Source organism: Scomber scombrus, chromosome 6, assembly GCF_963691925.1.
Source record: "Scomber scombrus chromosome 6, fScoSco1.1, whole genome shotgun sequence".
Taxonomy (NCBI): domain Eukaryota; kingdom Metazoa; phylum Chordata; class Actinopteri; order Scombriformes; family Scombridae; genus Scomber; species Scomber scombrus.
In genome coordinates, this window is record NC_084975.1 from 3,849,734 (window position 1) to 3,877,488 (window position 27,755).

The 27,755-nt window shown below is 41.6% G+C and overlaps 1 protein-coding gene across 3 annotated transcripts; it reads right to left on the reverse strand.

Annotated features, from left to right (window-relative positions):
• Positions 1-25,789, reverse strand: LOC133981631 (zinc finger C3H1 domain-containing protein-like). 3 transcript variants are annotated; one of them, XM_062420420.1, is made up of 35 exons: positions 25,078-25,788; positions 23,151-23,555; positions 22,143-22,345; positions 21,559-22,012; positions 20,768-20,973; positions 20,054-20,177; positions 19,641-19,735; positions 19,130-19,321; positions 18,881-19,045; positions 18,497-18,634; positions 17,335-17,453; positions 17,032-17,172; positions 16,469-16,643; positions 15,433-15,561; positions 12,498-13,136; positions 12,140-12,246; positions 11,665-11,796; positions 11,456-11,577; positions 11,250-11,351; positions 11,037-11,165; positions 9,735-9,912; positions 9,456-9,642; positions 9,130-9,318; positions 8,516-8,753; positions 8,294-8,399; positions 7,678-7,876; positions 7,230-7,324; positions 6,623-6,730; positions 6,368-6,472; positions 6,119-6,281; positions 5,755-5,855; positions 4,091-4,192; positions 3,955-3,994; positions 2,651-2,713; positions 1-994 (listed from the first exon to the last, which is right to left on the reverse strand). In XM_062420420.1, the coding sequence occupies exons 1-35, from the start codon at positions 25,676-25,678 to the stop codon at positions 833-835; spliced, it is 6,414 nt and encodes a 2,137-aa protein (XP_062276404.1). In that variant the 5' UTR covers positions 25,679-25,788; the 3' UTR covers positions 1-832. The 3 variants fall into 3 exon arrangements, with proteins under 3 accessions (XP_062276404.1, XP_062276403.1, XP_062276405.1); XM_062420419.1 differs by having other exon boundaries at positions 21,550-22,012; XM_062420421.1 differs by lacking the exons at positions 1-994; positions 2,651-2,713 and having other exon boundaries at positions 3,453-3,994; positions 21,550-22,012; positions 25,078-25,789.
• Positions 25,790-27,755: the final 1,966 nt, after the last annotated feature.

Here is a 27,755-nt window from a genome sequence, read left to right on the forward strand (position 1 = left end):
TTTAAAAATAATTTAATGACATTTAAATCCAACATATAAAAAAACAACAGTGGAAGGACTTGATTCTCCTCTCCTTGCTATAATAATACTCTTTCATCATTATATAGAATAATTTTGACAAAAAAAGCGACAGATTGCACATGAGAGCATGTGAGCGAGGTCTCTTCCCCGTCGGCCGGTCGTCACAGCGTCCATCAGTCTTTGTGGCAGTCTCACAAATAACACGGGACAATGGAAAAGCCAAATAGAAAATACTTAGCAGGCAGCCGTGCTCCACCTGGGCTCCAAATTTCAAAGTTTGTGGTTTGTTTTTGTTTTTCTGTTGTTTTTTTTCGTTTCAGTTTTAACTTGTTCTCTTTTCTTTTTTTTTTTTGTTTGTTTTTTGTTTGTTTTCTCCTTGAGACAAAAGAAAAAAAGACAACGTGCAGCATCACTACAGGAGGGGGGGAAACATCCTTTAAAAAAAACACACAGGGTGGGTGGGGGGGGTCAAACACCAACAGTGAGCTCACAGCCCTCCCCCACCTCCCTCCAAACTCCCCTCCCGGGTAAATTAAATAATAAAACCAAAATAAAACCAAAAAAAAAAAAAAAAGGGGTGGGTGGGGGTGGAATGAAATCCAAATGAAAAGTGACAGAAACAAAACAGGGAAGACAAAGTAAACACTGTCACTCAGCAGGTCTATACTTACGTACATGATGTAAGGAGGTGATATAAGAAGGCAGCAGTAGCCTCCGTGCAGAGGGTTTCTGTTGTCCTGGAGGAGGGGGGGGTGGCACCTCCCTCCCCCCTCTCTGTCTTACCTCTGTCTATCTGCAGTGTGACTTTATGCTATGATAACTTGCTGCTGTTCAGAGGAACGATGGAGAGTCCGAGATCTTCAGTGTGAGCGGCTCTGACCTCAACTAAACTCACTCCGACCTCCTGACACCTCAACACAAGCCTCCTCAGTCTATCTGTGTTACCTCCTTCTGCTGACTCAAACTGCAGCAGCTGCAGGGGGGAGAGACGGGAGGGGGGGAGGATGGGGGAGGGAGGGGGAGAGAAAGGGAGGAGAGGAGGGAGAGAAAGGGAGGAGGGGGAAGAGGGAGAGACAAAACGGAGGGGGAGAGAAAGGGAGGAGAGGAGGGACAGAAAGGGAGGAGGGGGAAGAGGGAGAGACAAAAGGGAGGGAGAGAGAAGGAAGAGGGAGGTGGTTGGGAAGGATAGACAGAGAGGAGAGAGAGAAAGGGAGGAAAGGAGAGAGAGAAAGGGATAAGAGGAGGGAGAGTAAGGGAGGAGAGGAGAGAGAGAAAGGGAAGAGAGAGTAGACAGACAGAAGAAAGGAGAGAGGGGAGAGAAGGAAGATGAAAGTTGAGACAGGACAAGGGAGCGATGGGAGATGGAGAAAGAGGAGAGACACAGGAGGGGCGGGAGAAAGAGAGAGAGGAGAGAAGTGAGAGGATGAGAAGAGGGAGACAGAGAGATAGAGAAGGAAGAGGAAGTGGAGAGGAGGTGGGAGAGACAGGAGGGAGGAGACAAGGGAGGCACAGGGGTGGGAGACAGGAAGAGGGAGCAGAGGGAGGGAGGAGAAAGAGGGAGAGGAGAGAATGCAGGCAGAAGAGAGACAGGAGAAGAGAGAGACAAGAGGAGGGAAAGAATGGGGGAAGGGAGAGGAAAGGCAGAGAAGGAAGACAGACAGGGTGTGGAGGCATGGGAGAAAACGGGGGGAGACAAAGGGGACGTGGAGAGGGGTGAGGAGAGAGACAGGAGAGAGAAAGAGGGAGGGAGACAGAGAGGAGAGACACGTGAAGAGGAATGGCAGAGGAGAGGGAGGAAGAGGAAGAGTGTAGAGAGGAGAGACATGGGAGAAAAAGGGTTGGACGGGTGACGGGTTGAGAGAGGAAAAGGGAGCAGAGGGGGGAGAGGACAAGAGGAGGGAGAGAGACAGTCAGGGGAGAAAGGGGGGAAAGAAACAGAGGAGCGGAAGAAAGCGCGAGGGGAGGGAGAGACACAGGGAAGGGGGGAAATTGGGTGAGGACACAAGAGAGAAAGAGGAGGTGAGTAGAGAGAAAACAGGAGACAGAATGGAGGGGAGAGGGAGTACGGATGGGGACGGAAGGAGGGAGAGGAGAGCGAAAAAGGGAGGAGGGGAGGTGGGAGACAGTGGGGGGAGTGTGAGTGGACAGAGAGGATGGAGGGGGAAGGAGGGGGGCAGCAGGTGAACAGGTGTATAAACAGGTGTGGTGTAAACACAAAGGCTTCATTTCAAGTTTCATTTACACTCAGTCACACGACGAGTCTTCTGATCGATTATTGATCAGAATCAAACATGGAGGAACATTATGAGTTACGAGTTAAAGGCGCAATGAGTCTAAAAGATACAGTTCAGTAGTGATTGATTATTCTGTGGAAACATTAATAACTAATAAATATCGTGCCTAAACTTAATTTCCTGCAGCTCCTAAATCTCAGAATGATGATTTTATAACTTTAGAAAGATGCTAAAATGCTTCTAATCCTAAAAATAGGACCTGAAATAAGAAGTTTAGTTTCCTGCTCTGAGACGCTTCATAATAAACTGTCTGATGTAATAAAGATACCTGCAGTGACTGAGTGTAAATGCTGTGTTTTTGGTTTGTGTGTTAGAAACTGAGGAGGGTAAATTACATCTTTCCACAGGGCGGCACACATTGGAAGGTTCTGCAGGGCTTGTTGATAAAGAAGTCGCACCTATGGGGGAAAAAAAAGAAAGAGAAGGCGAGAAGGAGAAGGGGAAGAAGAAGAAAAAAGAAAAAAAAACACCAAACATCGGAGCATTGTGTCAGTTCTCGAGGACAAAGACAGAATTAAAAAAAAAACAATAAACTAAACGTGGAATGAAGTCACAAACTTTAAAATTAAAAAAATATCTAAACCGCCACACGTGTGTGAGCGGAGATATGAAGCCTGCAGGGAAGAAATGAGATTCAGAAACATGATGAAGTGATGATGAAAAGCTGAGTTAGTTAGTTTCCACAAATCTACTGTAGAAAACAAATAAATCCCAATAAATATGACTATAAAGAATAACTTAAATCTAATAAACCCACAAGAAGTTAAATGTTTAAAGGATGGGTTCAGTTTTTCATATCTGTATGAAATCAACAGGTTTCCTTTTTAAAAATGTATTTGCTAATATGAAGCTTCAGCGTCCAAATGAGTCAAATCTTCATCTTCTGTTTCAACGTTACAGTGTTTTTAGTACCAAAGTCTTTGTGTTACTATGGTTACACCACAGCTCAACAGGGAAACACTAAGAGGGAATCTGATGCTAAAAAGACTGTAAATGTGTCAGATATCACTTGATATGACTAACTCACACTGATGAAGCTCATTAGAAGCTGATCATCTACTTTATAATGACTGTGTGGACACACTGCGGATTTAGTCCTCCATCACTTTACATTGAAAGCACATTTGAAGGTTTTAATAGTCAGTATGAACAGGAGGAATGATTACAGAGAGGAAAAAAACCCCTCTCACTGTTCATATGGACGCCTGACTGCTGCTTAAGACACCTGAAAAAAGGGGTGAACTTGTCCTTTAATGAATGAACTGTTTTAATTGCACCACTTCACCAGTCAAACCACCACAAATGACCATAACTTATGCATAAAATATGAATTGAACATATAAATTAAACAACCATATACTATCATGTGTGGATAACCAATAATGTACATTTCTAGTCTTCAAGTGCAACACAGAACTCTGTATATTGAAGTCATTATTTAGACAAATGAGGATTCCTATAAGCTCATTTACTAATGGAAAACTTGGCATCTGCCCTCAGATAAAACCTAAAACACTTAGTAATTGATTTTATTCTTTAAATCAATTAAAATAAAGGCCCGTGTGTTTTCTAATAAAACATCCTGACAGTACTGGGCCATGTAGACTGCTGACTCACATCCTCTCCATCACTGACTCACCTCAGATCTCTCCTTCAGCTCCCTCTCCACAGCGATCGCTCTGCAGGGAAACACAGAAAGCGTCAAACTCACTTCTAGAAAAATCTGATGCTAATAAAAAACAAAACAAAGTAGTAACAGTAAGTGTTTCACTCACATTTTCCAGTTGGCCAAACACTTCGGAGCGTTATTAGTCAACATCCGGGCCTGGAATTTTAGATGCTCGATGTTTCCGTCCTGCCACTCCTGGTGCAGCAACCTGTTCAGCGACAGATCAGCACTGACACCAACAACAGTAATAAACTCTGTTCTCCAGACTCAGACAGGATCCGACAGCCTGTTCTCCTGCTGGTTATTGTGTCTGGTGCAGCAGAGAAGCTCACCAGCTTATTTAACCGTTTTAATCAAATGGAAAGATCAGAGTCCAGACATGATGAAAGTTGGCTCATCTGTTGGCTGGTAGAGTCATGAAGCATGAAACATGAAGCCAGCTTTGTTTGGAGAGCACTCAGAGGCCTCAGCATGCAGGAGATCCTCTGATGCTCAACACATATCAGAGCAGAATTAGTCTATAACATGACAGACGCATCGCTCAGTCTCAAGCTTTCAGTTTTACTTTGAGACCTTAAACAGGAGCATACGTGGACTTCATACTGTCTCTCTCGTTGATACAGTGAAGGCAGCTGTCTGTGGTGTTTTGGGGAACGCAGGAATCACTTTGATAACGGTAGCGCAGCATTGCTATGGCAGCCAAAGTCAGCAGATATGATCCTAAACCCACCGATGGGTAACTGTGTTTCCTTGTTTGAAGACTAATAACCCAATAGGCTAATTCCATTACTGTAGATACATTGAGTATAACCATTTATGGGCATGGAGTATTCATGGTACTATCTGTGAAGGCTTAAAGACAGTCTCCTCAGATCTGAGGTGGCATCATACATCAGAAAGTGTTTTGATAATACTTTGATTCTCCTCGGCTGAGCTTCAAACAATTTCAGCTTAAGAAATCCCGGACTCTTGTAACTTTTTCCATTGCTGAGGTTAACCATTGACAAACAAATTCTCCATAACACCCTTTAAGGTCCCCAAAAGTCAGGTATGTCACCTCCTTTAGGGTCCCTACAAATCAGGTGTGTCACTTCCTTTAGGGTCCCTAGAAATCTGGTGTGTCACCTCCTTTAGGTTCCCTAGAAATCAGTTGTGTCACCTCCTTTAGGGTCCCTACAAATCAGGTGTGTCACCTATTTTAGGGTCCCTAGAAATCAGGTGTGTCACCTCCTTTAGGGTCCTTAGAAATCAGGTGTGTCACCTCCTTTACGGTCCCTAGAAATCAGGTGTGTCACCTCCTTTAGGGTCCTTAGAAATCAGGTGTGTCACCTCCTTTAGGGTCCCTACAAATCAGGTGTGTCACCTATTTTAGGGTCCCTAGAAATCAGGTGTGTCACCTCCTTTAGGGTCCTTAGAAATCAGGTGTGTCACCTCCTTTACGGTCCCTAGAAATCAGGTGTGTCACCTCCTTTAGGGTCCTTAGAAATCAGGTATGTCACCTCCTTTAGGGTCCCTAGAAATCAGGTGTGTCACCTCCTTTAGGGTCCTTTGAAATCAGGTGTGTCACCTCCTTTAGGGTCCCTAGAAATCAGGTGTGTCGCCTCCTTTAGGGTCCCTAGAAATCAGGTACGTCACCTCCTTTAAAGGCCCCAGAAGTGTCCCTGATAATGTTTTCTTTTTTGGAGTAATAGCTGTCACTTTATAGACTAACCTCCATCTGGTATGTGTTTATAGTTTCATGTTAAAGTGCGTGTCAGACCGAGTGTGTACCTGAGACCCAGTTCAGTGTTGTTGGGCATTGCGTATCGCAGTCTCTCCAGAACAAGTGCATGTTGGGACTGCGGCAGACAGCTCAGATAAAGAGAAACCACCTGAAGATTCAATGAAGAGTGAGTACAGTTTTCCTATAACTGGAGTCATGGTGTTACTCAGAGACTGAAAAAGGCAGGAATTCTGTTTTTATGAAGTTTCCTGTGATCTGAAAATATTTTAGAGACTTTTTGTTTTAACCTACTGACAGAAAATATCTTGGTGATGCGAGTCTAAAATTATTTCTACTCCCCTCACTGACATCAGGTGAACCCCTTCCCTCTATCTCTACTCTGACTGACAGCATGAGGGCGGGGGGTCTCACCTTGTTGTGGAAGCGGTAGCAGGTCCAGAACTCTGCAGGATTGAAGGGAACCTCGAGGCGAGACGGGACTGTGCTCAGACAGCGCTGGACCAGATCTGAGAACTTTCTGGACTGACTGTTGGCTGGAGAGCGAGCCAGCTGACTGCTGCTGAACTCCAGATAACTAGAAAGAGAAACAGTGTGTGTCAACAGCACAGTTTTATTAATAAGACATAAAAGTAGATCATGCCTCCTGTAAGTGACACTGACTCCATCCAAAGTTTGTGAAGCTCCTCCAGCGGCATGGCTGATCCCAGCGCTCTCCCGAAGGCGTCCACCGTCTCGTCCACAGATCCTTGCAGCCACTGCCAGCGACTGCAGCAACACACAACAACAGAGCTGTTACAACTTCACCTGATGGAGTCACAACACCACATGTAGTGTCCCACGAATCAAGAATTATGTTACATGTGTAATCCTCCACTGTGTATTAACTTCTTAGTTAACAGTATAAACATCACACACCAATGAACCAGGTGGAGGTAGGGCATCTGCTGGTTGAGCTGCTCCTGAAGCTCCTTGGTGATGATCGGACCTGACAGGAGCTCTTCAGTGGTAAAACCGAGGATGTGCCTGATGGGAGGAAACAACAAACAAACCAACTTTAAATATAAAGCTGCAACTATTAACTAATCAACTGAAAATTAAAGTTATCTTTAGAGCAAGTTTCCAGACTCTCAAATATGAGAATTTGATGCTTTTTTAGTCATATGATAATAGACTGAGTATCTCTGGACTGTTGTTTGAATAAAACAAGCAATTTAAATGCATCACTTTGTCTTTTAGCTTCTCTTTTTACAATTTTCTGGCAGGTTACAGACGAGTAGATAAATCAATCCTGAAGTGCAGACATTTAAATGATCTGAATTCACTTATTTCTTTAAAAAACACAAAACAACAAACTATCTTCAAGCTTGTACTGTAGCACTGAACATGCTATTAGTTGTTTGTTTAAAGAGAAAGTGGATTAAATGCACTTGTTGTAGGTCTCACTGTAATGTCTCACAGTAACATGTAGACTCTGTTCATTCTAGTGTAGGTCTGCTTTAATATTCAGTTCAACACAACGTACCGCAGAACGTCCACAGGCTTCTTCTGACTCTCTTCGTCCTCACACAGAGACAAGATGAATGCTCGAAACAGAGGAACGACAGCGCTGGACTGATCCTGTGGAACAAAGACAGAAAGCAGGAAAAGAAACATCACATTTAACTTTTGTGATTATAATGAAAAGCTATAAATGCAATGTAGTTAAAATTACAACCAACAGAATATAGTTAATCTACAAAAGTCAGAATAGTCAAAATAAAATGTAGTAAAAGCTTGTTTTCATCCACTGCAATCTAACTACAGCCTCAGTTCTCCATGAAACTACAAACCTTTTATAGCCATCATTAAAGCCTACAGGAACTGAGTGTTGATATGGAGATTTTGGATGGAATATAACTTTAAAGTCAAGATTACAGCTGCTGTGTCAAATAAACTAAGCGGTTGTTAAATATGAGACTGTGTGAACTCACCTGAGCCATGAGGAACTTGCAGGAGTGATAGAAGACCTCAGCGTTGTTGGGACACTCTACCAAAGCGTGAAGCCACATGCTGACTGCCTGGTCAGTGTTTCCTTTGCTGATGTGAAGGTCTGCCAGAGCGTCTCGCAGCGTGCACGACTCCGGACAAAACTCCAGCAGGGACTCACACAGAGCGATGCCCTCATCAAACCTTCAGAGACACACAGAGACAAGAGCTTTAATCTGTTGCTCAAACAATGAAATCATAAAAACATGCAGCACACAAACTGTAATTTATAAATATCAACTGATCTGAGAGGCTGCACAGTTTGCTTCAGACGCAAAAGTCTCTTGAGTCTGATCTTCAATGATTCACAAAGATTGTTTTGTGATAACTTTGGTTAATAAAACTATGTTGACAGTTCAGAGAAGATGGACCTAAACATTGAGGGATGTGCAGCACAACACACTAGAGTTACTGTGTCGTTCATCTTCAGTTTGTAAGTAATAAGTTAATAATGATGTTTGCAGTAAGAACAACAACAAACCAACACACTGCTGTTAAAGATATAAATATACTGTTTTAAACTCGATGAAAACTTTAATGCAGCAGCAGCAGCGAGCTCACCTCTCCAGCAGCTTGTTGAGGAAAATGAGGTTTGAGTACAGCGGCAGACAGGCCAGCGTTCTCTCACTCTGAGACAAAGACTCATCGCTGCACTGACGGATGGCATCTTTTAAACAAAGAGAAAACAGTGTTAATTAAAATTTTAATATTTACAAATGTTGGGCTTGTGGCCTCTAAATAATCAAATTATCACTGCGACATGTTAAATGTGACGAGTTGTACCTTGGAAGAGAGCGATGAGGATGTCGAGCGGCGTGCTGATGTCCTGCGGCGTTCCCCAGGGCAGCAGGAAGTGCTCTCTGCTGAGCAGTCGGGACGGGCTGGACTCGGATGGGTCGTACAGGCTGCACGGCAGCCGGTCGAACTCAGTCAGGTGAATGTAAGAGAGCCAGATCAACGCCCGGTCGCTTGGCGTCAGGTGGTCAGCGATGCTCCGGTCGAGAGCCGATTTCAACGCGTTCTGAAATCATCAGACATACAAATGATTATTATTACTATTGTTATAATGTTTTATTTTATTTGATCTTAAAGAGGAACATTTTCTATGGCAAAGAAAAGCATCAAATCACCACATTTGTGAAGCAGAAACAAGCTTTTAATAAAATGACTAAGCATTTATCTGATAATTCAAATAGTTGCCAATTCACTTCCTGTTAATCGCTGCAGCTCTAATCTGTTCATCTGAACTGCTCTGAGATTTGTTCTGCAGTGTTGAACCACTCAATGCAACAGTAGTGAGAGAGTGGGATTAAAATGAATCAAAGTTCATCTAACATCAAGTCAACAGGTTTCATACTTTAGTAATTTCTTTGCTGTTAAATCTCAACATGTTTCACCTGTAAAATGGCCAGAGCGCTCTCCATCCTGCCTGTGAACAGGTTGAGGTCGACTCTGTAGAGCAGCGCCTCCATCAGCTGGAAGGACAGTTTCTCTGTGACACCGGACGACGCTTCGTTGAGGAGATACTGCAGCACACGCTCACACACGTAGTCCTTCCCCTCAAACGAGCTCTCCAAGTTCAAATACTGCAGGGAAGTCAGAAACATATAGTTCATTTTTATTTATAGGATCTACAACACAAGGTCTGTGTATTTTCTTGGAATTAAAACAGAGTTATAGTTTAAATGCTGAGTGTTGGTTGCTGGTGAACATCAGGACTTACGTTCCACCACACTCTGTAGTCAGGCGCGTGCTCCACAGCCATCTCACACATCTCCTGGATCTCTTCCCGGCTGCCTCGCCTGGAGAACAGAGACAGGTAGTGGTTCCACACCTCGGGATTGTCGCAGTTAGTTTCCAGAGCGCGAGACAACGTGTTCAAGGCGGCTTCCAAACACTCGGCCGCAGATCTACAGACGAAGAAATACCATCATTATCTCACGTCACAAAGACAAAAAGAGCAGGAAAATCAGAAAGGCGGCTGCTTGTTTTAGTGACTCACATTTCGTTTTGATTGAGGTATCTGAAGGCTAATTTAATCCAAAGCTGAGCATCTTGGGGACTTTCCACAACACTCGTCTCCAGGTTTGATATGTCATCTGTCTCGCTGATAAAATAACGTTTGTCCTCTGAGGTGACGCACACATCCAGAGCAGACAGGCTGGTCTTTGAACCATCATCTGTGCAGAGAGACAGCGGACAGACAGACAGACGTTAGCAATGCATCACTTTAAAACTGTTCAGTACGGCTGAGTTTAGGTGTTTGCAGAGATCAGATATTTGTAGTTTGGGTTTGATAGAAATCTATGAGATAACATTGTGCAACATTGGAATAAATAAATAAATAAACAGAGTTAAAAAAAATGGAGTTGAATGGGTTAATGTGCTCATGTCAGCTTTTCCTCACAGATTTAATTAATTAAGATTAGAAATGATGGTAGAGGGGGATGAAAGTCTTTACATCCTTAAGCTGTATTCTGTATCATCTTCGCACAAGAAAATGGCATTTAATCATGCCTCTTGGCAGCCAAAACTAATGTATTGTTAATAAGGTTTGTATTATTAAAATTAAGCAAAAAGGTCTTTGGGGAAATATCTGAAATGAAGCAGCAGCTGGTGTTTGCTCAGTGTTTGATTGACAGCAGCTGGGAGGCTAACAGTGTTACATCGTACAGAACAGGAGATAAAGTAAAATAAATTGCTGTAGTTTTAAGTCATAGACAGGCAGTGTAACGCTAACAGGGATTTTGAAAAGCAACAACTAAAGCAGCCTCTAACAGGTCTTACTTGATTTCTGCAGATATGTTTACATGATGTTTACTGTGCTGCAACTGAGCAGCTATTTAGCAACACAAGTGGTGCACTTTCCCCCTGGATGTTTGTTTTGTGGCTCATTTAACAAGCTACGGTTCAGAGCAAGACATGTACTAATGTTTGTAAGTTGGATTAGAAGAAGATTATAGCAGGAAAGCTAATGTGGGTTGTTGTAGAGAGTCTGAGGCTTGTGTTGTGTAGCAGGATGCAATCAGACTCAGTGTGATCATCTGCTCTGCCAATAACAGATCACCACATTATCATTTTATGCAGGATGTGATTTACTGTATGGAAATATGGACTATATTAAGGTAAAATTAGGGGGCGCCATCATGAAATCAGAATTTAGTTTAGTTTACATTTTTCCCTTTTGGTTCAAGATTTTTTGTCAAGAGAACACAGGACAAATGATTTACAGACCTATTATGTTGCTGCCAAAAAGGTTTAAAGTTACTGTGTTTCATGCAGACGCTGCCATTAAACATCTCACCGTATCTTCTCTGCGTCGGGTTTCCACCTGTCGTCTCTTCCTCCGGGTCGTCCTTGGGGCGAAGTTTACTCTGCCCTGAAGGCTTCGGTCTCCACCTCCTCATGTCTTTAGAAGTGGTATGAGGAGGGACTGGAGGACGAAGAAGAGAACACAAGTCAGGAAACAGTTTATTTGTAGCTGAGAGAATCTGTGTTTAAAGAAAGGTTCACATACCGTGGCGTTTGCTTTCGTTCACTTTGCTCACAAGGAGGACGGCTTTCTGGTCGACTCCCATTCGGTCTTTGTTGGTGCCAAACAGCTTCTTCATATATTTTTCTACAGATAAAACATAACACCCAATGACTGACTGAAGTCAACTTTCCAAAATTGAAAACACTGTTCTAAGAATATAGTGAAAGATGTTTATTTTGAAGGCCCACCTGTTGCAGCACTGATGTCCTCGACCGAGCTGCTGTCAGTGCAGCCAATCAGAGGCAGGTTGTACGACAGAATATCCTGGAACAGTTGGTTTGCAGTAAAAGTGCAGTTCCTCATGTGCTGCCTGAGTGCAGAAGAAGAGGAAACAGACATTAAAGAAAATAAAAAGGATATGCAGCAGGTAAAGAGAGTTTAACTAACATGTTCTCACCATCTACATTCGTCGTCATTGCAGGTTCCTGTGAGGTCAAACCGACAGAAACACGTCTTTGGTTCTATAGTGTTGCTGTATGTGACGGAGCTCAGAGACAACTTCTCCTTTGTCCTGTAAAACGGGCTAAACCTGAGAGAGACACAACATGCAGAAAATCAAATAAAGAACAGGTGTATTTATACTATAATCAATTCAAACCCTTCGACTACATACAGGTGATCTCCTGTTAACTCATTCTACAACGGACTATCTGCACCTGTGGTGATTCAGGTAAGTTTACATGTTTGTAATCTAATCTTAACCCTGATCACTTTGCAGAGATTTGTTAAAATCCCTTCAATGTCTGTCCAAAAAGGTCACATTAGTACTTTGATTCAGTTTTTTTTAAAACAACACATGAAAACCTCCAAGTATACTGAACACATTTTATAGGAACTGTTCATTAAAAAGCAGAGCCTGTTGTGAAGTCTACCTGTACGATCTGAAGACTAGAAGAGGGCTGTTATAAGGTCCAAAGGGAACAGGCTTCAGATCTTTGTTTCCTGCCGCAGCCTCCGCCTCCACCTCCACTGAAAACACCTGCACAATCAACACGTAACCATAGAGACCAAAGTCAGAGTATGAAAACACACAAGTTTCAAATTTAATTTCAATCATGTCACATGTATGAAGCATTATGTCACTGTTGTTTTCTTACCTCACAAAAACCTAAATGACTGAAACTGCATTCAGAATAGTATAATTTAAAAAAAAACACCATCATGTCTGACAAAACTAGAGTAAACTCTTTGTGTGTTGCAGTTGCAGAGTCAGAGCTCTGGTTTCATCACCTTTCCAGTTGGGGTGTTATCAACATGTTCTCCCACTTTCTGCAGCTCCAGCCGCAGCAGCTCTCCCAGCCGTGCTTGCTGCTGGTATCTCAGTTTTAAAGAGTCCATGTCTAGCCCCGCAATCATCTCTGCAGGCTCAGGGGAGCTGCTTACAGTCTTGGCAGGCTTGGCAGTGTTGCCATCTTTGGCTGGAGTTGAGCTCGTTTGCTCCAAGTTAGGTTTGGTGGAGGGGTTTGTTTGACGGAAGGAGTGTCGACGGCCGCCTTTGGTAGCGGCGGCAGCAGCAGCAGGAGGTACAGATGTGGACTCGAGATCTTCAGTCTCTGGGACATCCTCACTGTCCAAGGTGAGTTTGTCCTGGGTGAGGTCGTGCAGGGAGGGCTGGGGCAGGGATAAGGGGCTGGAGGGAGGAGGCAGCTGACTCGGAGGTTCAGGGGGTGTGGCGGCTCGAGAGCGTGGTTCTGCGGGCAGCTCTGCTGTGACTTCTTTGTTGCGCAGAGCTTGAGCTTCCTTCAGCTTCTGGATCTTGAGGGCGTACTCAGACTCCAGCTGCTGCAGCCGCTGCTTCTGAGCGATCAGCTCTGCAAAGTGACGCTCCGAGTTGAGGGAAACTCTGTCTACGCGCTGCAGCTTATTGGGCTGAGAGGGGAAACAGAGAAAAGCAAAGTCAAGCTACAAGTAATACATTCATTGATGAATGATTGAAGGTGTATCTGGTCCATCTTGTTTTTATTTTGTATTTATTGCTTGAGAGCATCTCTGTTTCCTATACAGTTATACATTTATCTATGTCTTTAGTAGACTAAGCTGTTGACAATTTACCACTATACTTACATGCCCTATAATGCTAAAAATAATTTAAAAAAACATTTGCAGTAGCTGTATGACTAAAAAGGCAATTTAAAGTGTTCAGAAGTTTTTCCACTTTGTCTTTTGATTAGTTATAGCCTACCTCCAGCAGCGTGCTGCTGCCAATGTGATGAAAAAATATTTCTAGTAAATTGTAATAAATGTAAAAAATTCCCTCTTTGTGATTTCCTGTTGAGCTGTGGTGGAAGTATAGTAACAAAAACACTTTGGTACTAAAAACACTAACATTGAAACATAGAAGACTTGATTTAACTCATTTGGACGGCTGAAGCTTCATATTAGCTTCAGATCAACATTTAAATACTTTTTTACACAGAAGGAGGACTGTGGATTTAGTCCTCCATCACTTCCATTGTAAATGCATTATGAAGGGATCTTCTAATGTTCAGTATGAACAGGAGGAATCATTACAGCAAGAAAAAACGTTTTAAATAGTCATTTAGGCTTCTGACTGTTGTTTTAAGACTGAGCCCATCATTAAAAACAAACTGCATTGCTCACAGTGGTGCAGGTTAACTGCCACTTTAATCTACACCATTAAACTTCTCATCTTGAACGTTTTTTAATCCATGTTGTTTCAATGCTAAATTGGCTGTAGTGAATGTATCTTACTGCAAACTCCAGCAGCTGTGCAACGTTAAATAAGCTAAATGCCAACACTCCCCTTTTTACCAGGTCTCTCCCTTATGTCAGACCCATATCCCGCCGCACTCCCGTTTTGGCTTTTCTCCCGGGAATCTCCCGTTATTTACAAGCCCAAATGTGTGTGATAATAATAATAAGATGAAGTGCACAATAACAAAGGTTTTATTTTGAAAGCTTAGACCGGAAGCCACCGCAGCTCCGTTAGCTTGACAGAAGCTGAAACACTTCACGGCGAAATGTTTTTAACTGTGAATAAAAGTGCACATTTTCCAGCCTGCTCCAAACAATTCCGAGTTTACCGACTAGTTATTAAAAACCATCATGTGTTGCGTGAACTATCATCTTAACCTGCTCTAACTGCTAACGCTAATGTAAGCTAGGTGACCTTAACGGGCAGAAAACAACTACTACGTGCGGTTAAAAACTAAAATATATTCATATATATATGGAAACTTTAATGAATTACCTTTCAGGTGTAGCTACAGATTAACACGCCAGGTATTGTAACATTAAGGTGAGCTGGCTTCTTTTCAGCGGCCATGTTAACGGTCCGACGGTTATATAACAGTAACGTTATAATGAGCTGAAACTGTTTGATTAAGGTCGGGTAACGTCCAAACGTCAAAAAGGGCAATGTCAAATTAACCTTCAAAAAAGCAACAACATGGCTGCAGGACCGGTGAAATAATTTACTAACTGTCCACAGACTGCTGATCCTGACTGGTGTTCCGAGATAATAGTAGTTTGTTTAACTGGTAAGAAATGGGTGTCCATAATGTACTGCCGGACTCTTGTAACAGTAACAGTTAGACCACCAACGTTAGACGTTAGACCACCAACGGACATTTTTTTAGCATTACGTCAGGCGTTTTTCTGCCATTAAAACAGGACGTTAACAGACGTTTGGTACGTCATGTTGAGCTTTTAGTGCCGTTAAATTGACATTTTTACTGCATTTTACCATTTTAACCCAAACCATAATCTTTTCTGGACACTAACCAAGTGGTTTTTGTGCATAAACCTTAAAAATTTAACCCTAAACATGGGAAAGATTGGTGTTATCATTAACTGCAACCCAACTTTGAACCATTATGAATTGGATCAAGTGATTTGCACCTTACACCTTTTCGATCATTAACTGCTTTATTTATTTCTTTATTTTCCCTTTTGGTTTGTCACTATTTTTTAAGGGAGATGAAGAAAACATGGGCATATGATTGTTTATTTTATGTATACATGTGTATTTATTTACTGAAATAAACTTAACTTAATACTAATGCATAAAAAACTGATTATTGACACTGAGGGAATCCATACCATTAGCCACATCATAAAAAAATCAGTTGTGTTAAAAAATGTGTTATATTTCCTAGCATCATGTGTTGTAATGAAGCTGGAGGGTCGTGTTTGTGATGCTCACCAGAGTCTGGTTGGAGTTCAGTCTGCGCTTGACGCCTCTGCCGACGGCCTGCTGAGCCAGAGCCAACTCCTGCTCCAACCTAACAGCCACACTCTTCTTTAAGGACACCCGGCGTTCAACGCGTTGCACCTGAACACACACAAAACACAAGAGGAGCACTCAGTAACAGTAGTGGAAGAAGTACATAGACATATATAGAAGCCAAGAATGTCACAAGAGTTAATTATATTGTTATCTTCAGAAAATGAGCTCAGTTATTATGAGATAAGTACGTAATAAATCTGTTATCACAAGAAAACCAAAAGGTCATTTCGTGTTTTGCCAGATGGCGTCTTGACAGGATCACCTCTGTCAACAAGGTTCCTCTTTTGAAATGATTGGAGCTGTTAATAACTCATAAGAGACATCTGAAATATAACTCTGAATGCACACTGCTTTTTGTAAGACGTCAAAAGCCTGGTTTCATCTTTAACAGTGTTGTATTTTTAAAAAAGCTTGTTATATTATCCATTGTGTCAAATCTTCATCTGAAAAGTAACTAAAGTTGTTGGATAGATAGATAGATAGATAGATAGATAGATAGATAGATAGATAGATAGATAGATAGATGGATGGATGGATGGATGGATGGATGGATGGATGGATGGATGGATGGATGGATGGATGGATGGATGGATGGATGGATGGATGGATGGATGGATGGATGGATGGATGGATGGATGGATGGATGGATGGATAGATAGATATACTTTATTGATCCCAAGCTGGGAAATTACAGTGTAGCAGCAGCATTACATGGACACATAGTGGCGATACATATACTACGATATACTAAATACGGTAACTATACATACTAAGATAGCAAAATATAAATATAAAGATAAAGAATAAGCTATACATAGTGAAATATGAATAAATGTAGTGAAGTAGAAAGTACAATATTTCCCTCTGAAATGTAGTTGAGTGGAAGTATAAAGTAGCATTAACGTTACTACTTCTATGTGTTTATGTTAAGATGTGACTCTGCACCACCCACCTGCTCCTGGAGCTTGTTGAGCAGCGTCTTGTTAGCGCTGACGATCTTCTCGGAGGCCGTCAGCTGCTCCTTCAGCTTGGCCACCTTCGTCTCCGCCGCCTTCAGAGACTCCCTCTTCTTCAGCTCCTGTTGCAGCAGTTGTCTGAGGATGGTCTCGTCTTTCTGCAGCAGATCTCTGTGTGACAGGAGGAGGAGGAGGAAGTACACTTATTTACTGTGTCTGAACTAGGGCTGCAAATAATGATTCATTCATTTTTTTATCATTCATTAATCTGCAGATTAGTTTCTCCATTAGTTGATTCAACATTTAGTCAATGCAATGTGTAATAATTATATCATTATGAAGAGTGTGTTTCTGTGTGTGGGTTTTTTTAATACAATTTATGGTGTTTTATGCAGTTTATATACAGTTTATTATCTATTTTATACAGTTTAGGTGTTGCCACTCCAGGACAAAGTACATATATATTTTTTAAAGTATGTATTTATGTACATATGGAGAAAAACAATAAAGAATAATATAATAAATATCATCTCCCAAATCTTGGATAACGATATTTCACCTGTGTTTTTTGAGTCCCTGCTCTACTTCAGTCAGCTTCAGCTCGGCAGCCGACTTCACGGACAACTCCATGGCAGTATCGGAGATGGCAGGCGAGGAAGACCTCAAGCTGTGATCCTTCAACATCTTCTGCTTCTCTCTGCTGCAGGAGCCACAAAAACATCTTTATAAACATCAAACATTCACAGAGAGGTTTCCTGTTCTGAGTACGTGTGTGTGTGTGTGTGTGTGTGTGTGTGTGTGTGTGTGTGTGTGTGTGTGTGTGTGTGTGTGTGTGTGTGTGTGTGTAGAGAGAGTGAAATACCTGGCGATCTCCTCTTTCAGCAGGCGGTACTCAGCCTTCTTGGCTTCAGGTAAAGCTTCAGGAGTTCTGACTGGGTTGTTCTCCTTCTCGGATCCTGAAGCACCTTTAGGTTTCGCTGCCTGGAAACATCAGATTCATGTTTCAGATCATGTACCGCACATCAGAAACATAAACTAACAAATTAATTAAAGAAATATATGCTACTTTTGAATAAGATGGGTTAGGGTTAGTATATCATGTTTTAAACCCACAATTACACAAAGCTACTTGTTGTATTTGAGGCAAAATGGTTAAATGATATTTTGTTAAAGCCCAAATTACAAGCATATATTCAAATCAAGCACAGTTATGGCTCTGAATCCTACGTTACAGCAAACTTAACAAGAAGTAAAAAGGTCATTAGTAGCACAGCTGAGAACAGGAATCCTTCCCTTGAACCTTGAATTTGGCATTTTTAGAAATATTCAAGAAGATGACCGGTTGTGTGAATTGTGTGAACTTGGAGAAGTTGAAAATGAGTCACATCTTCTTCTGTATTGTCCTTTTTATGATGAGTTAAGAACACTGATATTTAATGAAATGTTCAAAATCCAGAGATGTTTTGGTGCTCTGATGATGACAGAATGTTTATAAGTCGGCTACTTTTGTCTGCAAAGCTCAGAAAAAACGTCAGAGCGGTTCATTTTTTTAGCATTACCTGTATTTGGTATCTGGATTGTGCCTTTTTGTTTCTTTTTTTTTTCTTTTCTTCATTCATAACGACAGAAAAGCTCTGATTCTTTTATCATCTTCTCACTGAACTTAAGGACAGTTTTGGTATTTCACCTTTATTTTTAATGAAGCTGGTGTAAATCTCAATGTACTTTCTTTTCATTGCTTTCCTCCATTTTCACTGAATTAACCACAAAGATTTATAAACCTGAATAAGCTTAATGTAAAGCTCCTGCTGATCCTAATAACTCTTTAATGCAAATACTACAAGCAGTCCGACAGGGAACTCTTTGGGCTGATGGGCGTTTTTTTGCCAGTTTCACTGAACAGTAATACTATATAATTATCTTTACAGTGTTTTTACCCACAACCTTTACAGTTATTATTGAACTTTTCAGGACTTGAAAAGCCAGTTGAGGTTTTATTATCCCCAGCAGAGCATGTGACCTACCTCCACAGTCCTCCTGGCTTCTTTGATCATGAACTCCAGACCTCCGAACATGGCCTGCGAGGAGCTGGAGGCGTCCACGTCGGAGTCGCTGTCGTCCGAATCGTTGAGCGACACCACCACAGACTTGTGTCGGGGCAGCTGGAGAGAAACAGGGCGAAAAAAAACAGGTGAGAATCCTCCACCAGGACACAAATTTCTTATTATTATTACTATTATACACACTGAGCTTAACATTTATCGTCCTCGTGTGAGTGTTGTCAGGTGTGTCTGCAGGATTGTAATACAGCAATAATAACAGGACAGCAGCATCCTCCAGTCTGATGGTCAGTTTCTAGCCCACATGTCAGGTATTACTCTCCTGTCACATATCTTTCAGGTTCTTACCAGTAGCGGTGCTCTGGGAGCGTGGTGTCCTCTGGTGAACTTGTTGGTGCGTGATGGCGGCACCGTGTTGAGGCTGACGGTGCTCAGGTTTCCTCTGGTTGGCTGCTGAACATACTGAGCATCAGGCGGACAGCTCGGAGATGGAGGACCGCTGTTGATCTTTTCCTGCAGACATAATGTTTAACACTTTTAATGCTTCCTGTCCACTGTGATGACGCAAGTGGAGAAGAAATCCTCAGTAACGCTCACCTCGCTGGTTGGCACCCTCTTGTTGGCCATAGACATGAGACAGGTCTCCCTGAGCAGCATCTCCTCTTCCTCTTCCTCGTCTGCGAAGGGCGGTTTGGGAGGAGGCTCCAGCTCGTCAGGCGGAGGCGGGAGAGGAGGCGGCGGGGGAGGAACGCCAGACAGCATGGGGGAGAGGAAGGCCTGAGCGAAATCCTAAAAGAAGGAAACAGAAGCTTAATTTTTATCTGTCTTCATCTCGATTTATGCATGAAATCTAAAACTCCGCTGAGACACTTTTGAGCCTGATACTTTTGATTTAATGTATTTTAATCATACTTTAAACCATCTAACTATCCTATGTTATGTTATGTCTATTGTATGTACATTTTTCATGTCTGCTGGGTCATCATGTCCTCTACGTCAATACTTAATGCCATGTTATTTCACTGATAATAGTTTAAAAAAAAAAAAAAAAAGTATTGTAATTGTAATGAGTAAAATAACTAGGAAAAAAATGTAATGTCATGCATACCATGGCAAACTGAGCTGAGTCTGTCATATAGAGAGCCGTCTGAGGGAAACATCCTGGGTTTTCTGCAGCAGACGCAGCGTGTGATGGCGAAGCAACTGTCAACAAAAAAAACATCATCAAGACATCTGTAATCATATTTGAAAAGGTTTGAATTTTCATTTCATGCTTTTGTGAAGTGTGAATGAAACAAGAGAATGAAATATTAGATCATTTAGACACCAAATACAACAAAGACTTCCAGGGATTCAGAATCTAAACCAGAATACAACAGCATTCATGTGTTTTTAATGGTTTTTGGACAACAGCTGAAGTCTGCAGCACAGAGGAATAAGATAAATCAGACTACCAGACTATCAGAGTACCAACACAGTACTTGTTAGTCGATCAATGATGATCAGTGATTGGCTGCTCACCTGGTGAACCCGTCTCACTATCTGTGTCCATCGCCACCTCGTCATAGTTGTCATACTGGTAGAGGTTCCCTGAGGCGTCCAGGCCTGTTTTACCCGTTGACTTCCTGTGTTCTCGATCTCTGGACTGAAGGAGAAAAACAAATAAAAATGTTTCACTGTTCGTTCTCGAGTGTTAATACAACCATGAGTAACTTCAGCATGATAAGACATGAAAGCAGCTGAATATGAGTTTTTATACCAGGGTTTGTTTTTAACTTTTAACACTTCTAAATGTCTGTATATCAATACTTTCTCATATTTCTGTTCCTGTGTTTTCTGATTTTCCTTCTCTTGGGAAGAAGATTTTTTTTACATGTGACCTTAAAACCAAATTCATATAAAGATAAAAAGACTTACAAAGCTAGATAACTCTACATAGTACACTACTGCTATTGTAATTATGTTGGCAGTGTTTTGGTATCTGACAGACCTTCAAACTCTGTAATCTGTTACTCAAATCTCAGATCACATTTCATGTCTGTGCTACACCTGAAGCTATTTGCATTGTTTAAACACAGCTGCTTTCAGTCTGAGTGTTCATAAACTGGTGAGTTTCATAAATGCACACCCGGAGGACATTTTCCATCAGACAGTGGAAAGAAAAAAAATGTCATAACTGAGCTACAAGCATCCTTCAGTTTTTAATCAAACAAAGCTGAACATGAGGTATCTTACTTTACTGCGGGTCTGCATCTTCCCCCCCACCAGCTTCATGAAGCGGTTGTACTGCTCGTCCTGGTTGGAGAGGTCTCGTATCCGTCGGATTTCGTCTTCCCGTTTGCGTCGCTCGTCCTCCTCCTGCCGCCGCTTCTCCTCCTGCTGCTGATGCATCTTCCACGTCCGCAGCTGCTGCTTCCTGAAGGCCTGCTTGGCTGCGGAGCCTGAGAAACATAGAGAGAGAAAGATTATTTATCATGAAGAACAAAGAACGTAATTAGATTTTTAAGGCTCGTATAGGGCGTGGCAATTTATCGATATCGTGATATGAGACTAGATATCGTCTTAGAATTTAGATATTGTAATATCGTGATAAACGAGGGTGTTTTTTCATGGTGTTCTAGCTGTTCTGTTATTTGCCTTTCACCCACTTCGTCATTATTCTGCCCTCCCTAGGTTTAACTGACTGGCTTGTTTGGCATATTGTAATATCATGATATGGCATAAGAATCATCTTTCCTGGTTTTAAAGGCAGCGTTACAGTATAATGATGTAATTTTCTGAACTTAACAGATTGTTCTAGCTGTTTTATTATTGTCATTTTACCCATTTAGTCATGACACATTGTGTAAATATTTTGTGAAAGCACCAACAGTCATCCCTACAAAATCCCTATATTATTAGGTCAAAAACATTGTGATATTTGATTGTATCCATATGGCCCAGCCCTAGGCTCATATTTAAACACAATTGAATCTAAAAAACAAACACATATAAGCAGGTAACAGGCAGATACGGACCCTTCTCACCTGGACTGATCATCTTTTTGGTCATGTGCTGTTTCCCTGCAGCTCTGCTCCTCTCCAGCGGGGATTTAGGTCCAGGTTTAAGGCTCGGTTTTAGCCTTTCTCTGTCTCTGTCCGCAGCTCTGGCCCCGGTCTTGGTCCTGTCCCGCTCCCGCTCCACAGGCTTGGACTTTCTGGTGTACCTCTCTGCAACAGCGGCAATGGCGGCAGCAGCAGCAGCAGCAGAGGAGGTGGACCTGGTGACTCTCTCTGTTCTCACCTGTCTGCTGGGTGAAGAAGAAGCAGCGGCGAGGGCGGCGGGGCTGGAGCTCTTCTCCTGGACCGCCTTGGTGATCCTCTCCCTGCTCCTCTTCATCACCTGCTGCTCCTTCTGCTGCCACTTCTTACTGGCTGACTGCAGGGCGAGGAGACGCAGCTGCATCTCCGACAGCTCCTCCTCCTCCACCTTCACCACCGGCTGCTGGATCAGAGAAGAAGTTTAACCAGAGCTGGACTTACATTAACTAAGTCCAGACTGGTTTACAGTTCTGTGCTTCCATTTTGCATTAAATCATTTTCAGTAAAGAGCTTCACGATCTGAGCTGTACCTTATCTGGAGAGACGGCAGAGTCCTCGCTGGACACCGACGACGTTCTCCGACACAAGCACACCTTCTTTGCTTTCTCCTTCCCGTCGTCCTCCGACTCCTCGCTGAAGCAGGAACACGTCTTCTTCGTCTCCTCTGACTCTTTGTCAGTTTTCTGCTCCGTTTCTGCTCCCGCTAGTGTCGTTACTTCTCCTTCTTCTTCACCTGGAAACAGAACCAGACTTTATATATTAGCAACTCTGTGATAACGTAAAGTAAGAAAAGACCAACAAGTGGCTAAGAACTGATTCATTTCTGACTCAACTCATCCTTTTTCCTAACGATTGATTCTTTATTACGTTGTAATTAACTATCTAATAAATTTGGGATAGTTGTTTATAAATTATATATTAGTTAATAGAGGAGTAATGAGAAAAAGAGAAGGATTTTATAAGTATATACTTCTTACTACTCCTTTTTTACTACAGGTTTATGCACACAGTAACAAACACATACAGAATATGTAACAGATTTACAACATCTGCAGCTAAATAAAACACCTAAAATTTGCCCTTTAAATGTGCAAATAGGAACTATATCTTCATATATTATTTCATATTACTCCCAACACATCTACTCTAATATATGCAGGTGTGCACGTACACCAGAAGACCTGACACAAAAAGAAACGTGAGGTCAATAAAACAAGATTTTAAGGAGTAAATAAATGCATACAGCAAAATGAATCTAATAATTAAGGAGATAATAATGACTGCACATGTCAGTCTATGCCTTAAAATCCACTGAACTCTGGGGAATGAGCTACTAGTCATTTATTTACAGTCAGATTTAGAGCCAAAAGAGCTCAATATAAGTAAACTGTGTCATTCAGGGATTCAGTTTACAACTAATTCTTCCATTTTTTAAAGAGATGTGGTGAAACTTTAATGATTTTATTTCATGAGCCACTACCTTAAAGAAGAACTGACTCAGAGTTATTATTTAGTCCGATTTCTAATCCTTCACTCACCCTCCTGCTCTCCATCACCGCCCTTCCCCTGCTCGCCACATTTCTTCTTCGGCTCTTCCAGGTTAACGGGCGTTGGAAGTTTCTGACGGAGCGGTTTGATGTTGAAAGCCTGGAACACTTTCTTCATATCCGCTGTTTCTTCTGCTCCCCCGGGACTGGGAACGCTTCCCGTGTCAGTTACTGGTTTGGTTTCTGCAATACTGGCGGCGTGGTCCGAGGCCTCGTCCCTCTCCGGGGAAGATACGGGCTCCAGAGCCATGGTCTCCTCTTTACGGATGCACTCCAGCTCCATCTGGATCTGCCTATACTTTGACAGCAAGTCCTCGAAGGACTCATCAACACTGGTGTCTGATTTGGCAACGTTGTGAGCCGCTTTTCTCATCTGATTCCTTCCCAGCGGCTTTTCTGAAGTCGAAATGTTAAAGAAAGTGGAATTATATATGCATAAATGTGCGTATGTAAGTGTAAGTATGGGTGTAAATATGTGCATCTATTGTGTATATAAATTAGTACTTAAATGGTTAATTTTGGGAATACTTATTTTCTAAATTATATGGATACACTGAAATCTCTTTTATTTTTCCTTATAGCTGAGTTATGGGGCGATGTTATATGTTGTGTTTGTTGCAACTGGTGGTTATTTTCACTATCAATTCATCTGTCAATCATTTTGAAAAAAATAAAACAAAGAAAATCATCAAATATTCACAACTGAGAAGCAGGAAGTAGTCAATAATTGGCACTTTTGTTACTTTAGAGCTGCAGATGACAATTATTTTCATTACTGACTCATCTGCTGATTATATTCTCAGTTAATGGATCGATTCTACTCAATAAAATATCAGAAGACAGTGAGAATATCACTGTAATTGAGGGCATGCAGTGACAACATTGATTTGAGGGTTTCCTTTTCCTGTCAGACGGTGACTCATTATGACACCAGCTTTGACTTGTTATCTAGATAAGACGAGAGCTTCAACAAATAGTCGATTAAAGAAACTGAACATTGAACCAACAGCTGTTTGATGATGTCAACTTGTTCTTCAAGTTACTTTCATGGACGTTTTTCACCATTTTATTGACTAAGTGATTAATCTGAAAGAGATAATAAACAGATTAATGTGAATAATATCAGCTGCAGCCTTAAACTAAACAGTCAACATGTTTTAAAGTCTGGAAACACTGAGGAGAAATTCAAGAAACACTCTCTCTCTCTATTGAGGTGACACTTATCTAGATAAATAAAATGTCAAATTGACATAGACTGACTGTTACATATGGCGGTATTCAAATATTAAAAGGCCTGTACAAACACAGAATCCTTTTCAGTGGAAATGAAACGTAAGTCAGACGCTCACAGGCAAATCCTTCTACCTGTCACCACCTCTTCAAGCTCCTGCCATCTCATAGGCGATACCAGACTGTATACACTCGCACCATATTATTGTGTACTTATTATTTTTATGCTCAGGGATTCATCAACTTAATTTCATTGTTATTATGCTGTCCACAGTAGCACAATGACAATTAAACCTCTTATGTCTTATGAACTCTATGACAGTGTAATCTCAGGTATTTAACTATTCAAATGCCCCTTGGTGGAGCACTGTGATTCAATCAGTGGCCCCATGACATTTAGTTTTTTTGTGAGTGTGTGTGTGTGTTGTAACAATAACAGAAAGAATAAAAATAATACATTTTCTCACAGGCAAATCTTTCAACCTGTCAGCACTTAACTTTATGACACTGTAATCTCTGGTATTTAACTACTCAAATTGCCTTTGGTGGTGCACTGTAATTCAATCAGTGGCCCTATGTTTTTTGACTGTGTGTGTGTTTGTGTGTGTGTGTGTGTGTGTGTGTGTGTGTGTGTGTGTGTGTGTGTGTGTGTGTGTGTGTGTGACAAATTACAAAGAAAAAAGGATACGTTTTCTCAAGGGAGACTCTTTCTTGTTGCTGCTATGGCTCTCACCGGGCCCATAACGACCAGGGGGAGCTCGGTTATTCCCACCACCTCCTCCCCGGTTGCCTCGGTTCCAGCAGCCGCCTCCACGTCCTCCTCTGTTCGGCATGGCCCGGTGCCTGAACCTCCCCAGAGCTCCGTGACTCCGCTCCCAGAAGTTGGACCGTTGGCAGGGCGGCGGCTCACCGTGAGGACCGAGCCCGGGCATCGGCATCTGCATCGGGGGTTGTAGCGGAGAGGGAGGCCGGTCGGGCCCGCTTGAGTCACACTGCTGCCGGCTCTGTGGCATGAAAGGGCCGAGGTTGTATGGCAATAACAGGCGGAAATCTGGCGGAGGGTGTCCCATGTGTGGCAGCATTTTATGCGGGTGTTGGTGGTGTTTTCGTGTCCGTAGAGGAGCCCTACCTCCACCACCAGGCCCACCTCCACCACCACGCCGGCTATTCCCATCCCCCCCCCGCCGCCGGATCGGCACACTCTCCTCGGTTTCATCATCGCAGATCTCGCCGTCTTCGAGCTCGCCTTCCTCCCTCGGAGAGCGGTTGTTAACTGTGTTTAAATCCATGTTGTTGTGAAGTAATACAAATACAAATAAAATACACAACCCGTTACTAGCTAACTACTGTCGGTAAACTCATCGGTAAATACATTTTTGTGCCGTTTTTTTTCACCGACCGGTTGGCGAGAATCCGGTGAGCTTTCAGCTAGCTTAGCTTCTTCCTGCTGATCTCCAGCTATCCAACTATCGCGATACAATGAGACGGGCGAGACCGGAGGCGACCCATATAAGGAGAGATTGTTTTTCTTTTCTCTTTTCTCTTTTCCCTTTCTCTTTTTTCTTTTCTCATTTCTCTTTTCCCTTTCTCTTTTTTCTTTTCTCTTTTCTCTTTTCTTTTTGCTTATATATATATATATATTTATTTTTATTTATTTATTTCTAAGCCTAAAAACTAGTGTCCCAGATTACAAAATATACAAATTCTGAAACAATTTGGCACAAGGAATATTCATATAAGTGTCATGTTCCTTTTTAGTACAATATCCAAAAATTGTCTTCTGATTTACAAGCAAGCAAAGAACAAGCAAACATCTCAGGGATTTCATAATGATATTAGGTGTTGATATACTGTATTGGATTCATATGTAAATAAGGTAAACAAGTCAGAATTGCAAAAAGTGTCCCACATTACCTTAATCTACCCTATATTTGTTTTATTAGTACAACTTTTGGGGTATTTTTAGTTATAAGTTTTTTGTTTTTTCCATTTGATAGTTAGAGATATGTTTCTATGTGATTTTACATGTGGCTGTCTTAAGTGTGGATGTAGCTGCTGTAAACCAAGCAATTCCCTGTGAAGGATCAATCTATACATACATACATACATACATACATACATACATACATACATACATACATACATACATACATACATACATACATACATACATACATACATACATACATACATACATACATACATACATACATACATACACACACATTGTTCATTAGTCCAGCTGTCCATGAACTGCATTTACTTATTTTTATTTCTTAATCAATTAATCAGAAAGTTAAAATTTAAAGCATCTGAATATTGTTTGTAATATATGTAAGTGGCCTTTAGCAGCATATTGTAGGGCTATGTGAGCTTTTCAGTGCCGATGCAGGTTGAGAGGCTCATTAACTGCTTATTAACAGTTGGTGCTGCAGCTTTTTTCCCACTGAAGTGCAATACCATATTTTTCCTGTAGAGAACATAGGCAGATCATTTTTGCCTTAGGGTTTGATCATTTTATATAATCAGGAAAGAGACCCAGTCTTATGCTTATTTTGTTGTTATTTTTAGGCAAGTTGCAAATTATTATATGACTAATATTAATACATCGTTACAAATTACTATATTATTTGTAACAGCAAAAAATTGTAATTACTGACATGGGCAAACATGGGCATGCACACGTTTTTATTGTATGAATTAAGGTGATTTAGACCTTTCAGCCTCCTGATGAGCATCACAAATTTCCGCTTCAACTGTCCCACATTAGGAGAGGCGCATAATCTTGGACAATTTAGCACAACAAACACAGTTTTAGGGATAACCGAACTGGAAAGGGCTGGACTCTAGAGACATCAAGTATCGTACATTAGGAGCCAGAGTTAGGGAGAGCGAGGGTTTGTATATATTACACAAGCAGACAAATAGAAGAACTGCTCCATGTATTTACTCATCTTAACATACATTATTAAACTCAATAATAATATTTAAGTGCATTCATGAGTTAAACACTGGAATTGGTTATAAATGGAAGTTAACATGCATAAAGGAAGACAAGTCTGGTTTATTGGCAGAGCAAACAGAGCAATGTTTTCTCTTCCTAGTTATGAGAGCACAGATTCAGAGCAGATTGAGTACACCTGTGTCTAGTTGACAGACAGCAGAGGTGTGCCCCTCAACAGGTTTAAATACAGACATGGAAGGCTTTCAGCAACACTTTAATATTTCAATCACACTTTTCTTTTGTTCTTCCTTCTCTTTATTCTGTGATTGATTCTTCTAGCTCTTTATTATTCTGCCTACTTATTATTCCACATTCTCTATTGTTTTTTGGACCTTTTCAACTGTTACTTTGTGCTAGAAAAA